This window comes from Mobula birostris, chromosome 32 (genome assembly GCF_030028105.1).
Source record: "Mobula birostris isolate sMobBir1 chromosome 32, sMobBir1.hap1, whole genome shotgun sequence".
NCBI lineage: Eukaryota > Metazoa > Chordata > Chondrichthyes > Myliobatiformes > Myliobatidae > Mobula > Mobula birostris.
The window spans coordinates 10,263,963-10,278,001 of record NC_092401.1 but is presented as its reverse complement, the minus strand read 5'-3'; the positions used below and the strand labels follow the sequence as shown (position 1 = coordinate 10,278,001).

Sequence of the window (14,039 nt, the reverse complement as noted above, 5' to 3'; positions counted from 1 at the left end):
ATATGCCAGTGATATTAAACATGTCGTGAATCTGAAGTTATGATACAGCTACACTTGATAGTGTCTATCTGTACAAGATCCTAACATTACTTCTTGCTGTCTTTCAGAGGGTGATCGAAAGGCTTATTATGAAACTTCGCAAGATAAAATCAAGAAAAGCAAGGAGACTATTCAACACCTGAGACAGGAGATCAAGCAACTGCATAAAGCACTGGCTGGAGCACTGGTGGTAAGATTGGACAAACTTCTGGATGCACAACCCTGAAGGTCTCCCAGACATACAAGTCTTGATCACTGGGACAGCTACATTTGTTTTTGCTCCAGTGACAGACAGAAAGTCAAGGTTATATCTCTGACAAGCCACTTACAAAGAAAAATCTTGAGGTTTTTGCACAGGGGGGGAAAGGAATGAATGAGATGCTGCACTGTGCAGGGAGAGAGAGAGAGATTTGGAACCATGTTCGAATGCAGTGAGGGTGATTGTGGGAGGGGGATCCAAAAGGAAGTTGTGAGTTGGTAGAAGGATAATTTGCCAACGATGTTACAAGAAAGGGGATGTAGGAGAGCTGAGAGTCAGTGAAAAATTCTTCCAGCAACTCAAACCTTTGGCTCAAATGTGGTATCTGCACCATTGTTCAAACATGATGGAATGTGACCAAGTCTGTCACAAAGTTATCTAGCGATAAAAACCTGGGAAACCAGCCAGTGAATGCAGGAGCTACAGATGATTATCATTTGTTTCAGCATCTCATCCTCTAAAGGATTAGTCAAAGTAAATAGCTCTCCATAGCCCAAGAACAAGCCATGTTCATTTGTCTATACTATGTCGGTCTGCTAAGACCCATGTGCCTGAACATTGTGAATGCTTACCAGCACGATCTTAATCCTGATATTGCGTGAAAGATCAGCAAGTACAATACCGTTTTGTTAAATATATGCTATGAAAAACCTCCCACTGTCTCATTTCCCTCAGGCTTCTGCACCTATTTTGGATATTTCTGGGCAATCGAAGAATGTGTATCTACCCAAGAGGCAAATTAAGCAGACCAAGGGTTTTAAATATTACTACCCACTGGAAAGTTTTCTTGCCCACTCTCTGTTCAACATTTGATTAATGGTTATGCCTTCCCCGGAGAAATTTGCATTTGTCAATGTCTTGGAATCTGTCATATCCGTATTTCTCCTCAGCATCCACAAAATATATGTGTATTTCAACATCACCATCAATTCCTAAACAAAAATTAGTGTGATACAACTCCATCCTTCTTAGCTGCAACATTTGATCACAGACTTTCATAACGATCTTCCAAGGAAAATGCTTTGAAGATCAAGAGTACAGTGAGAATAGCAAAAAACTACTCAGAATGTGCTAAGCTGCCACCTTGGTTGAACTTTGCACCTCTGTTGTGGCATTAATCTTCTCTCAGCCAGGGATGGTACACCTCTCTGGGTTATTAGAACTCACACCAGATACCCAGTTAAATTCTACAGTGTCTGCTATTCTCAGAACTGAGGTCTAGATTAATTCAGTAGCCACACATACTGGGCAGCATTCTTCTTGCAGATATTCCCCACAACAAATGTCACGAGTGCTGACCTACATCTCTCTGTCTATGGAGATTTGAAGAAGCTCCCATTTCGCCACTTTCCCTTTCTGGTCAAACGTACAAACATGACAGTGCAGCAGGTTGGTGGAAAGCGTGGAATAAAGCCACCATCCAGAGTAAACAACACACATAAAAATTGCTGGTGAACACAGCAGGCCAGGCAGCATCTATAGGAAGAGGTACAGTCGACGTTTCGGGCCTGACGAAGGGTCTCGGCCCGAAACGTCGACTGTACCTCTTCCTATAGATGCTGCCTGGTCTGCTGCGTTCACCAGCAATTTTTATGCGTGTTGCTTGAAATTCCAGCATCTGCAGATTTCCTCGTGTCTGCGTTTTTAAATCCAGAGTAAACATCTACTTTCCAATCCAATACTAAACAATTCACATTTTGACTTGCCATGCACCAGGAATAGCCAGTGCAGTCTCTTATGCACAGATTGTGTTTTAGGAAATGTGGCAATCCTGAACTAACTATGGAGTACATAGAAAAGGTATCCCCTTTACAAATTTGAAAGTGACTGCTTTTGTAAAGAGACTTAGACTAATCAATTAATTATTAACGTAGGCTGTTGTTCTAAGTCGTCAGTATGAAAGAAGATGCCTCATTAGCTCTGTTTACTGACCTATAAAGATCTCCAGTGTATTTATTTATCTATCTAATCTATCTACCTATCTATCTATTTATCGATCTTGCTATCTAGCTATTTATCTATCTAGATATCTATCTATTTATCTATCATCCATTGACATACAGCGTGGAATAGGCCCTTTCAGTCCTCTGAGGAACACTGCCCTGCAATCCCCTGATTTAATCCTAGCCTAATCATGGGACAATTTACAATGACCAATTAACATAACCTACAAACCAGTACATCTTTGAACTGCGGGAGGAAACTCACACAGTCATAGGGAGAATGTGTGGGCATGTGGCCAGGTGGTTAAGACATTGGACTAGCTACCTGAAGGTCGTGAGTTCGAGCCCCAGCCGAGGCAACGTGTTGTGTCCTTGAGCGAGGCACTTAACCACACATTGCTCTGCGACGACACTGGTGCCAAGCTGTATGGGTCCTAATGCCCTTCCCTTGGACAACATCGGTGTTGTGGAGAGGGGAGACTTGCAGCATGGGCAACTGCTGGTCTTCCATACAACCTTGCCCAGGCCTGCGCCCTGGAGAGTGAAGACTTTCCAGGCGCAGATCCATGGTCTCGCAAGACTAACGGATGCCTATAAAAGTAGGGAGAACGTACCAAATCCTTACAGGTAGTGGCAGGAATTGAACCAGGGTCACTGGTACTGTAAAGTGTCGTGCACTATCGAGCTGCCTCAAAGTCATGCTGCAATAATGAAATTGTCATCCTTTTATTCATATCCCTTTTCCCCAGTGTTTGTAAGCTCCACCAGCCCTTAGCTCTCCACTTTTGATCCTTCGATCAACCCAGAATGGAATTGCTCAACCATGAATCAGAGTCCGGTTTAATATCACCAGCGTATGTCATGAAATTTGTTAACTTAATGGCAGCAGTGCAATGAAATACATGATAAATAAATAGAGAGAATAAAACTGTTACATTAAGTATACGTGTGTCTATTAAATAGTTAAGTTAAAGTAAGTAGAACAAAAAAAACAGAAATAAAAAAGCAGTGAGGTAGCGTTCATGGGTTCAATGTCCATTCAGAAATCAGATGGCAGAGGGGAAGAAGCTGTTTCTGAATCACTGAGTGTGTGCTTCAGACTCCTGTACCTCCTTCCTGATGTGAAGAGGACATGTCCTGGGTGGTGGGGGTCCTTAATGATGGGCACTGCCTTCCCAAGGCACTGCTCCTTGAAGATGTCTTGGATACTATGGAGGTTAATACCCATGATGGAGCTGACTAACTTTACAAGTTTCTGCAACTTCAATCTTGTTCAGTAGCACCCCCCCCCCCCCCCGTATCAAAAAGCGATGCAGCCCATGTCTTCAGCTGCAAGTGTTCTAAGCTCTGGAAATCTGCGCACGGCCTCTCTGGTGAATGATGTCTGTTATCTGTCAAGTAGAGGACCGTGCACAATTCTGATTTGATGGAGACAGACGTGAGAGCATGGAGGAACATCTGGAAAACTTCTGAAATGCCCACTTCGCTACCACTGCTACTGTGTGGTAACCGGAATCTCCGGAGCTGAAGGCCCCGAAATCCTCAGCCTTGCGTGTTTCAACGGCTGGGGAGAGGTCGAAGGCACTCGGCAGAGGTTGGCGCTCGGGAGGCTGTATCGGAGAGGCTGCTCTGAAGCTCGGAGTTTTCGGACGGACGGACTCAGTGTCGGCTGGGGTCAGGTCCTTCCAAGGTATCGGCAAGTTGACGGTGCCTGGAGGTTTATGGCAGGGGGTTTCTCCCTTTTGCTGCCACTATCGGGGACTCGGGAGCCGATCGACTTGGGACTTTGAGACTATTTTTACTGTGCCTATGATCTGTTCTTCATCAAATTATGGTATTGCTTTGCACTGCTGTAACTATATGTTATAATTATGTGGTTTTGTCAGTGTTAGTCTTTGGTTTGTCCTGTTTTCTGTGATATCCCTCCGGAGAAACATTGTATCGTTTCTTAATGCATGTATGCATTTCTAAATGACAATAAAAGAGGACTGAGTGTTCTCATAATCTAAAAGAAAATCCACTCTAAACTCTCCCTGCCTCCCTCAATACTTCTTAATATATTTTTAAAACCTACTTCTTTTACTGTGCCTTTTTAGCTCCAATTAAAATTTTGCTTAACAATTGTAGTGGTAGTTAATAGTGTTAATCCCATCCCACTTTGTTGGCCACTTCCACATGGGAGGAGTTCACATATTGTACAAGCATGGTTATCGGTGAAGTTCAGTTGAATATCCTGCAAGCTGGAGTCTTGGTGTGCTCTGCACTCTCCCTCAATAACAAACACAACAATAATAATTCTACAGAGCCCCTTTGCAAATTGAAGGTACTAAATGAATAAAGGTGATGTTGCTGTTGTCACTGAATTAGCTCTGTCTTTTCCTTGTGCATCTATATTCAAGTTCAAATCAATGACAGGCTGAATATTGAAAGACAGAATGGTTATAATGAATTTGTAATTTGTGTTTCAGAGTGATAAGAAGCTTGTTCAAGCTTCATTTCAAGATCACCATGACAAAATGGCTCTGAGGAACAAGAGTGGAAAGGTAAACATTAATTGGATTTCTTTGACTATTACACAGTCGTAGGTGGTTGTTTCCAGACTTTTTTGCTTTTGCTGAAAGGTGCAAAAGTGAAGCCTTATTTTAAATCCAATAACCTGCTTAGAGAAGGTAGAATTTTGAGGTTGGTCTGAACCAAGAAGGTCTCAACTAGTCTTTAACATTGACTCTGAACTTGCTGGATTCTACAAGATGATGTGGAAAGGTAGCTCATTAATTAGAGCAAGAAATTGTGAAAAGTTGTGGGCATCACTCAACACAACATGGACAGTAGCCTCTCCTCTATGGACTCTGACTAGACCACACTGCTTCAGAAAAGCAGCCAACATAGTCTTAAGACTCCACCCACTCCAGACATTGTCGCTTCTCCCTCCTCCCATCCCTGATACAAATCCCTGAAAGCACATATCACCAGGCTCAAGGACATCCTCAGTAGCACTATTATGTGACTATTGAAGGGTCCCCAGTAGGATAAGATGGACTCTTGACCTCACAACTTACTTTGATGTGGCCTTGTACCTTGTTGTCTACCTGGACTGCACTTTCTCTGTAGCTGTTACACTTTATTCTGCATTCTGTTATTGTTCTAGTTTGTACTACTTCATTATACAGTACCGCTGTAGTTGAATGATTGTGGATTTCAGGAAGGAGAAGTCAGGAGAACACGCACCAGTTCTCATTGAGAGGTCAGTGGTGGAAGAGTGAGCTGCTTCAAGTTCCCAGGAGTCAGCATCTCACAGGATCTATCTTTGGCCCAACACGTTGATGCAATCGTGAAAACGACACACCAGCAACTCTACTTTGTTAGGAGTTTGAGAAGGTTTGGTATGTCACCAAAGACTCTTGGCAAATTTCTACAGATGTACAGTGGCTGGTTGTATTACTGCCTGGTGTGCTCCAATGCGTAGGATCACAAGAGACTGCAGAGGGTTGTAGACTGAACCAGCTGCATTATAGGCACAATGCCCACCTTCGAGGATATCTTCAAAAGGTGGTGCTTCAGGAAGCTGCCATCTGTCATTAGTGACTCTCACCATCTGAGACATACCCTCTTCTTACTACCATTGGGTGAAGGAACACAAATTTGAGAAGCCATACTCAGCATTTTAGGAAAAGTTTCTTCTTTGCTGCCATCAGATTTATGAATCGTGGAGGAACCCACAAACACTACCTCATTATTTGTCTTTTGCAGGACTTATTTACTTTTGAAACTTAAATTAACTTTTATGTCAAACAACACATTTCATGACATTACTTGATCTGTCACAAGTTAATTGACTTCTAGGATGTGAACCCCTCAACTCTGTTGGGTGGGGAGTTGCAGAGCTACAACATTCTCTACAAGGAGTAGTTATGCTGGTACTGTGCCACAGCAGCAAGCTGCTTCAATCCTGTCTTCAGGAGCTGACTTTGTGGACCTTGCACCTTCTCCCAGTGACCATTTGGGTGTCCCAGGGGTGCTTCTGTTTACTCAAACATCCTAAAGATGCGCGGACCAGCGATTGTAAATTGCCCTTCTCGTAAATGGGTAGCAGGAGATTTGGGAGATGTGAGGGAGAATGGATTACAGGGAAATAAATGAGGGAATGGGAGCAATAGGAATAATCTGAGAGATGGCATAGACTTGAGTTGGGTAGCATGGCGTTCTTTACTGTTGCAAGAAATTCAAGTATAACGTTGAAAGAATTTGGTTCTTTAAGATTTTCATTAAGGCAGCATGGTAGCTGAGTGGTTAGCACAAAGATTTACTGTACCAGCGAACCAGATTCAATTCCAGCCACTGCCTGTAAGGAGTCTCTACGTTTTCCCTGTGACCGCGTGGGTTTCCTCTGGGTGCTCTGGTTTCCTCCTACAGTCCAAAGAGGAGATTTACAAGGATGTTGCCTGGAGGATGTACCTTATGAGAATAGGTTGAGTGAACTCGGCCTTTTCTCCTTGGAGCGACGGAGGATGAGAGGTGACCTGATCGAGGTATATAAGATGATGAGAGGTATTGATCATGTGGATATTCAGAGGCTTTTCCCCAGGGCTGAAATGGCTAACACGAGGGGGCATAGTTTTAAGGTGCTTGGAAATAGGTACCGAGGGGATGTCAGGGGTAAGTTTTTCACACAGAGAGCGGTGGGTGCGTGGAATGCACTGCCAGCAAAGGTGGCGGAAGCGGATACAATAGAGTCTTTGAAGAGCCTCTTAGATAGGTACATGGAGCTTAGAAAAATAGAGGGCTATGTGCTAGGGAAACTCTAGGTAGTTTCTAGAGTAGGTTACATGGTCGGCACGACATTGTGGGCCGAAAGGTCTGTAATGTGTTGTGGATTTCTATGTTCCATGTACCGGTTTGTAGGTTAATTGGTCACTGTTACTCATCCGTGTGAGTAGGCTAGGGTTAAGTTGGGGGTTCCTGGGCAGTGCTGCTCAAAGGGCTGAAAAGGCCTGTTCCGCGTTCTATCTCAATAAAATCAAACATAGAATAAAAATTCTGAACTAATGGATTGAATTAAAATCTCTGAATAGTATTGTCTCTCAATATCTTTGCATCTGAGGAATTGGTCTGCGTTTAATATGCTGCAATTAATGAAATTGTATTCATTGATTTTCTGTTGTATGTACTTTTAATTCTGGTGTGTGCATAGAGCGTATCAGGACATTTAACACTTGCTGTCTGAAGGTTTGAGGACGCAAACTTTCTAGTAATGAAGGTACTTGAGTTATTTCAAGTACCTTCATTCCTTGACTTACTGTCTGATTCGAGTAGTACTGTGATTGTTGGATAGCCAGACTTTGCGTTGGCAGATGTTTATGCTGCTAGGATTGCTTTTATTTAGTGCAAAAATCAATAAACATCTGCTGTGCAACCTAGCAAGGTTTGTGACAGTCCATGTTTGAGGATTGATCAGATCTCACTCATTGCCCAGGATATCATGGTGGCTATGGATCAGAAGGTGTGTGAGAAGGCTAAGGGCCTCAATGCTCTCAAGCATGAGACAGAAACAAAGAGGAAGCAGCAGATGAACCTGGAGCTGCAGTACAAGAAGAACATGGAGGAGGCTGCCTTCCTGCAGGCCGTGGAGGAGAACACATCGGAGGAAGCACAGGTAGGATTCGCTTCTAGTAACAACTCCAAAAGAAGGTGTCTACTATGGTCAAGCCAATTCTGAATCCATGAACCCCATGCATCTTAACTTTCTGGATAAGACTACCGTAAAGGACATTGTCAAGTCTTTAATAATATCCAAGGAGACAGCATCTACTGCCCCTCCCCTCAACTTCAAACACCCCTCAAAAATCTTAGTCAAGTTTACATGAATCATATTCCTATGATCCTCTCCAGTAGCTGACTTACCAGCCTGCTGACATAATTTTCTGGATTATCCCTACTTTCCTTCTTAAACAAAGGAACAAAATTATCCATTCTCTAGTTCCCCAGGACTTCAACTCTTAGTGAGGATTTTTGGGGCAACACGCTGGAGGAACTCAGTAGGTCAGGCAGTATCTATGGAAATTAATAAAAAGTTGGAGGTAAAGTTGATGAAATTGACAAGCTCAGCGTGAGTGCATGAAGCAGCACTAATGTAGTGGAGAAAGATTTGGGGAGCATTACCAGGGAAGGCTTGGAACATGGACTGTTCTATGTAGCCAACAGAAAGGCAGGCAGAGCTGGGCCCTTGCAGGTGCCCATGGCTACCCCTGAGTTTGTAGAAATTATTGAGTGTGAGGACCAGTTCTGCCAGACAGAGAAGGATGGTGGTAGAGGAGAACTGTTTGGGTCTTTTGCTGAGAAGGAAGTGAAGAAAGTTAAGGCCTTCTTAATGGGGGATAGAAGTGCAGAGACAACAGATATCCATAATGAAAATGAGGTGGTCAGGATCAGAGAATTCAAACTTGTTGAGGAGATCGAGAGCATGTGAATTATCACAGATATAGGTAGGAAGGGACTGACCCAAGGGGGTTAGAATCTTTGTCAAGGCCCCAGCAATCTTCTCTCTAGTCACAGAAAAGTACAGCACAGCAGCAGGCCATTTGGCCCATCTGGTCCATGACGAGACCTTTTAAACTGCCCACTCCCATCAACCCGCACCGCGACCACAACCCTCCATCCATGTACCTGTCCGAACTCCACTTAAACGTTGAAATCGAGCTCACCTGCACCACTTGTGCTGACAGCTCGTTCCAATCTTTCATGACCCAGTGAGTGAAGAAGTTTCCCCTCATGTTCCCGTTAAACTTTTCACATTTCACCTTTTACCCATGACCTCTGTCTGCAGTCCCACCCAACCTCAGTGGAAAAAGCCTGCTTGCGTTTACCCTATCGATACCCCTCATAATTTTGTATACTTCCCTCCGATATAGCAGTCAGTGCAGAAACATTTCCTGAGTGATTGCAGGTGCACGGGTATTTATGAATGGAAGTATAGTCATCTATCAATACACTGATATTTATGAATGAAAGGATTCATGACTGTACAAAACAATGCTTGGTCTTTCTACATCTCATGACCACTAGTTCCACTTTGTCTCATTGCCACTAAATGATAACAAGTTACTTTAATGTTCTTTGTATAGAGAAGCATTATGCAACTTTAAACCTTTGTACTTTCTGCCACAATTCAACATTTCATTGACTTTGTGTCTTAGACCCTGCGGCTGCTCGAGAATCGATTGGAGAAAACACAGCTGAAATATGGTGAGGCATCACATGTGATGAAGGTGTATCAGAGGCTCAAGGCCCATCTGCAGGTATGGTCACCTTTTCCTGCTGAAGCCTCGCGATTTTTAGAGTCACTGCAGTGGAGAGGGGGAAAGCTCAGACCCACACCCTGTTCTGGTAACGTGTCCTGTACAAACCGTCAACATAAGTGACACCTCCTTGAGGAGTACTTACTGTGACAACTTGCAGGTTCCCTTCAAGAGAAATTTGGAGGGAAAGAACCAATGAATCAAAAATCAGGTTTATTATCACTGACATATCAAATTTCAAATTAGGTTTATTATCTCAGGACAAAGCTACATTTTATTATCAAGGTATGTATCCAGGACACATCTCTGAGATTTATCTTCTCCAGATAGCCATGAAATACAGAAAAACCATGGAAGTCATTGAAAGAAAAAACATCAATTCCCCCCCACACAAAACGAAACAAAACTCGCAAACCTCAAACTCCGCCAACCCCTCCCTCGCACAAAAACTAGCAGGTCGCCCACCCAGAAAACGGCAGCTTGAACATCAAACCCCAAACCACCAACATCCTCCCACACAAAAAAAGCAGCGCCAGAAACGTGAAACCTCAACCCCATCTCTCGCACACAAAAAAAAACATCAGATTGCCCACATGGAAAAAACAGCAACAAGAAAACCAGACCCTCAAATCCCCAACCCCTCCCTCACATAGAGACTAACGCCTGGTAAACGGCAACAAGGAAGAAAACACAGAAGGCTGAAGGAGACCATGTAAGCTACCGTCCACACCAACAATCACGTGTCTGGGAAGTTTGAAAACATCCTTCGCCAGTACAGAAGAGAGCGACAGTTCGAACTCAGTCCTTCTGTGCTGTGTGACCGCCAGCCCAACTAAGCCTCCCTGACCATCAGCCTGTTTGCTGTTGTGTGCTGGGGCAGCAGGCTGAGGGTAGCAGACACCAACAGAATCAACAAACTCATTCATAAGGCCAGTGATGTTGTGGGGATGGAACTGGACTCTCTGACGGTGGTGTCTGAAAAGAGGATGCTGTCCAAGTTGCATGCCATCTTGGACAATGTCTCCCATCCACTACATAATGTACTGGTTGGGCACAGGAGTACATTCAGCCAGAGACTCATTCCACCGAGATGCAACACAGAGCGTCATAGGAAGTCATTCCTGCCTGTGGCCATCAAACTTTACAACTCCTCCCTGGAGGGTCAGACACCCTGAGCCAATAGGCTGGTCCTGGACTTATTTCCACCTAGCATAATTTACATATTATTATTTAATTATTTATGGTTTTGTATTGCTATATTTATACCCTATTCTTGGTTGGTGCAACTGTAACGAATAAAGTATGACTATGACTACGACTATGAATATGCAGCACCAGATACAACCGAGATTCATCTTCTTGCAGGCATACTCAATAAATCCATAGAATAATAAGCATAACAGAGTGAAATTTGTTGTTTTATGGCAGCAGGACAATGTAATACATAAAAATTTACTGTGATACAGTAAGTAGATAGATAAGTAGTTCCAAAGGAAAATAGTGAGATAAAGCAAAGATCCTCACCATCCAGGCCACGCTCTTTTCTTGCTGCTGCCACCAGGTAGAAGGTACAGGAGCCTCAGGACTCGCACCACCAGGCTCAAGAACAGTTACGACCTCACAACCATCAGGTTCTTGAACAAAAGTGAATAACTACACTCAGTTGCCCATCCATTGAGATGTTCCCATAACCAGTGATCTCACTTTAAGGACTCTTTATTTGTCATTTCATGTTCTCGTTAGTTATTGCTATTTATTTATATTAGCATTTGAAATTTGTTGTCTTCTGCACTCCAGCTGATATTGTTATAATTACTGTTCTGTAGATTTGCTGAGGATGCTGACAGGAAAATGAACCTCAGGTTTGTTTATGGTGGCATACATGCACTTTGATAATAAAATTTACTTTGAACTTGGGACTCGTGGACGCTATCAAGAAATCTAACAAATCTTAGCAAGGAGCGAATGTAAATTCATGCAGCTCCCTGGTTCTACCATCCATCGGGGACGTTTACCAGGAGTTCTGCGTATGCAGGGCTCTTAGTATTATCGAGGATCCCACCCATCCGTCCATCATCCTTGTTAACTTTTTACCATTGGGCAGGAGACTGTGAGGCATAAAAACAAGAACGGTCAGGATGGGAAATAGTTCCTTCCCTCAGGCCATTAGGCTTCCGAGCTCTCTGATGCATTGCATTTGAAGTGACACCGGTTAATCTGCTCTGTACCTTACACTATTTAATTCATGCACTTTAGTTTGTTTATTTCTGTGTAATCCATCTGTAGATTTCATCCTTACTTTCATAAGTTATTGTGTGGTATGTGCACTACAGCGCTTTACATTTTGATTTGGAGAAATATCATCTCATTTGATGGCGCATATGTATATAGTTAAATGACAATAAACTTCACTTGACTTGACCTGGCTGTGGCCAGAAACGTTTAGAGATATTAAGGTGAATGATTGATGGCTTAATTGATTCTGGTGTATTGTGTCTATTATGACATGTTTTCTCGATGCTTATCCATGTTCAATTGGTTTTGAGATACATTTTTTTCATTGCAGGAGGAGAGTGTGACCTTTCAGAAGCAACTGGACACGCTGGAAGCTGGGATCCTGCAGCATCGGCAGCAGCTGAAGGAGCTGCAGGCCATGAACAACAATGCTCAGCTCTCTCGCGATGCTGCTAAGGTACAATGTGCTTAATCCATTCGTCAGCACTGAGACCTTGGAGTCCCATGCTTGTTAAGTGCACTGGGTACTGAGTAACATATTTCCTTATGATACTTTGACCCATCGTACCTCTGTCTGCTGAAAGGGCTACTGCTTTCCTCCATTAGTTTTCCTTATAGCACACTCTCTCCACCTCCCCTCGGATCTATCACCCTGGGAGCTATTTAGAGTGGGCAGCTGACCGGCTGACGTGCACGGCTTTGGGACGCGGGAGGAAACCGGGACGTCCAAGAGCAACCAGGCGGTTACGGCGAGGATGTGCAAACTCGACAGAGGCAGCACCCGAGGTCAGGATTGAACCCTGGGGAGCTGAAATAGTGAGGCAGCAGCCCTGCTAACTGTGCCACTGTGTGCCAATCCTGCAGCTTGGGGACCCGGACAGTTTAACGGTTAATGCCCGAACTGAGCTCCTTCATCTGAAAGTGTAAGCTCTAGAGTTGGCACCGAGTCTCCAAGTATTCCCACAGGGCAGTTATTGTGTGTGTGCAAATAAATGAGTTTTCTGTGTCCAGATGGGTGAAGAGTATTAAGCAACTGCAAACTTAAATATGGCATTGGAATTGTGCTTAGCCCCGCAATCATAAGTATGAAGCGAGACGAGTAGGGGACTAAGCACCAGTTGAAAGACTAGGGCCTAGTTTCAGGTGCGACTGTGTTGAAAATCATGAGAAAATCAAGAGGTACTTATACTTTTATACTTATACTTTATACTTCATTGTCGCCAAACAATTGATACTAGAACGTACAATCATCATAGTGATATTTGATTCTGGTATTAGTCAATAGCTAGGAATATTTTCCCCAAAATATATTCTATTCGTAAAAATTGTAATTACTCTCTGGACCTAACATTTTCTATTTGCTTACAATATTTATGTTATCTTAACATACTTTATACTTTATTGTCGCCAGACAGTTGATACTAGAACGTACAATCATCACAGTGATATTTGATTCTGCGCTTCCCGCTCCCTGGAGTACAAATCGATAGTAAATATTAAAAATTTAAATTATAAATCACAAATAGAAAATAGAAAATGGGAAGTAAGGTAGTGCAAAAAAAACGGAGAGGCAGGTCCGGATACGGCCCAGATCCGGGCCAGGTGACATAGTAGCAATATGTTATACATAGAATTGTTCTATACGTAGTAACAATTCTTCCTTCCCAAACAACTCCTGACTGATAACCCTGGGAATTTTTGGGACGGTGCCCAGCTCCTTACTGTCCCCTGTCAGGAGGGCTCTAAACTGTGGCCTTTCCCCAAAGAGGCAGAAGTTATGTCCCATGTTAGAATGGGCGATGGCAGGAGGGAAAAAAGTAGTCCTATAGGTCCAATCCCCCATAATAAGCAGAAAGTTAAAACGATGAACTTCAATTCCGCTTTGTACGTGCTGCTGAGAATCAGGTTTAATCTCACCGGCATAGTGTATGCCGTGAAATTTGTTAGCTTTGAGGCAGCAGTATAATGCAGTACATCATGATAGAGGAAAAATCCTTCCTGTGAATTACAGGAAGGATATATATGTATATCAAATAGTTAAATTAAATAAGTAATGCAAAAACAGAATTAATAAAGTAGTGAGGTAGTGTTCTCGGGTTCAATGGCCATTCAGAAATTGGATGGCTGTTCCTGAATCATCGACTGTGTGCCTTCAGGCTTCTGTACCTCCTACCTGATGGTAACAATGAGAAGAGGGCAGTCCTGGGAGTTGGTGGTCCTTAATAATGGACGCTGCCTTTTTGAGGCACTGGTTCTGGAAGATGACTT

At 43.2% G+C, this 14,039-nt stretch overlaps 1 protein-coding gene across 2 annotated transcripts in view; it reads left to right on the top strand.

Annotated features, from left to right (window-relative positions):
- The window catches only part of odad3 (outer dynein arm docking complex subunit 3), a 70,418-nt gene that overhangs the window by 1,692 nt on the left and 54,687 nt on the right, over nt 1-14,039 (top strand). For both annotated transcript variants that reach the window (XM_072248326.1, XM_072248325.1), the window contains exons 2-6: nt 108-229; nt 4,710-4,784; nt 7,715-7,894; nt 9,435-9,536; nt 12,103-12,228. In XM_072248326.1, coding sequence (XP_072104427.1) covers nt 4,758-4,784; nt 7,715-7,894; nt 9,435-9,536; nt 12,103-12,228 — 435 coding nt within the window. In that variant the 5' untranslated portion in view covers nt 108-229; nt 4,710-4,757. The remainder of the gene's footprint in view (nt 1-107; nt 230-4,709; nt 4,785-7,714; nt 7,895-9,434; nt 9,537-12,102; nt 12,229-14,039) is intronic.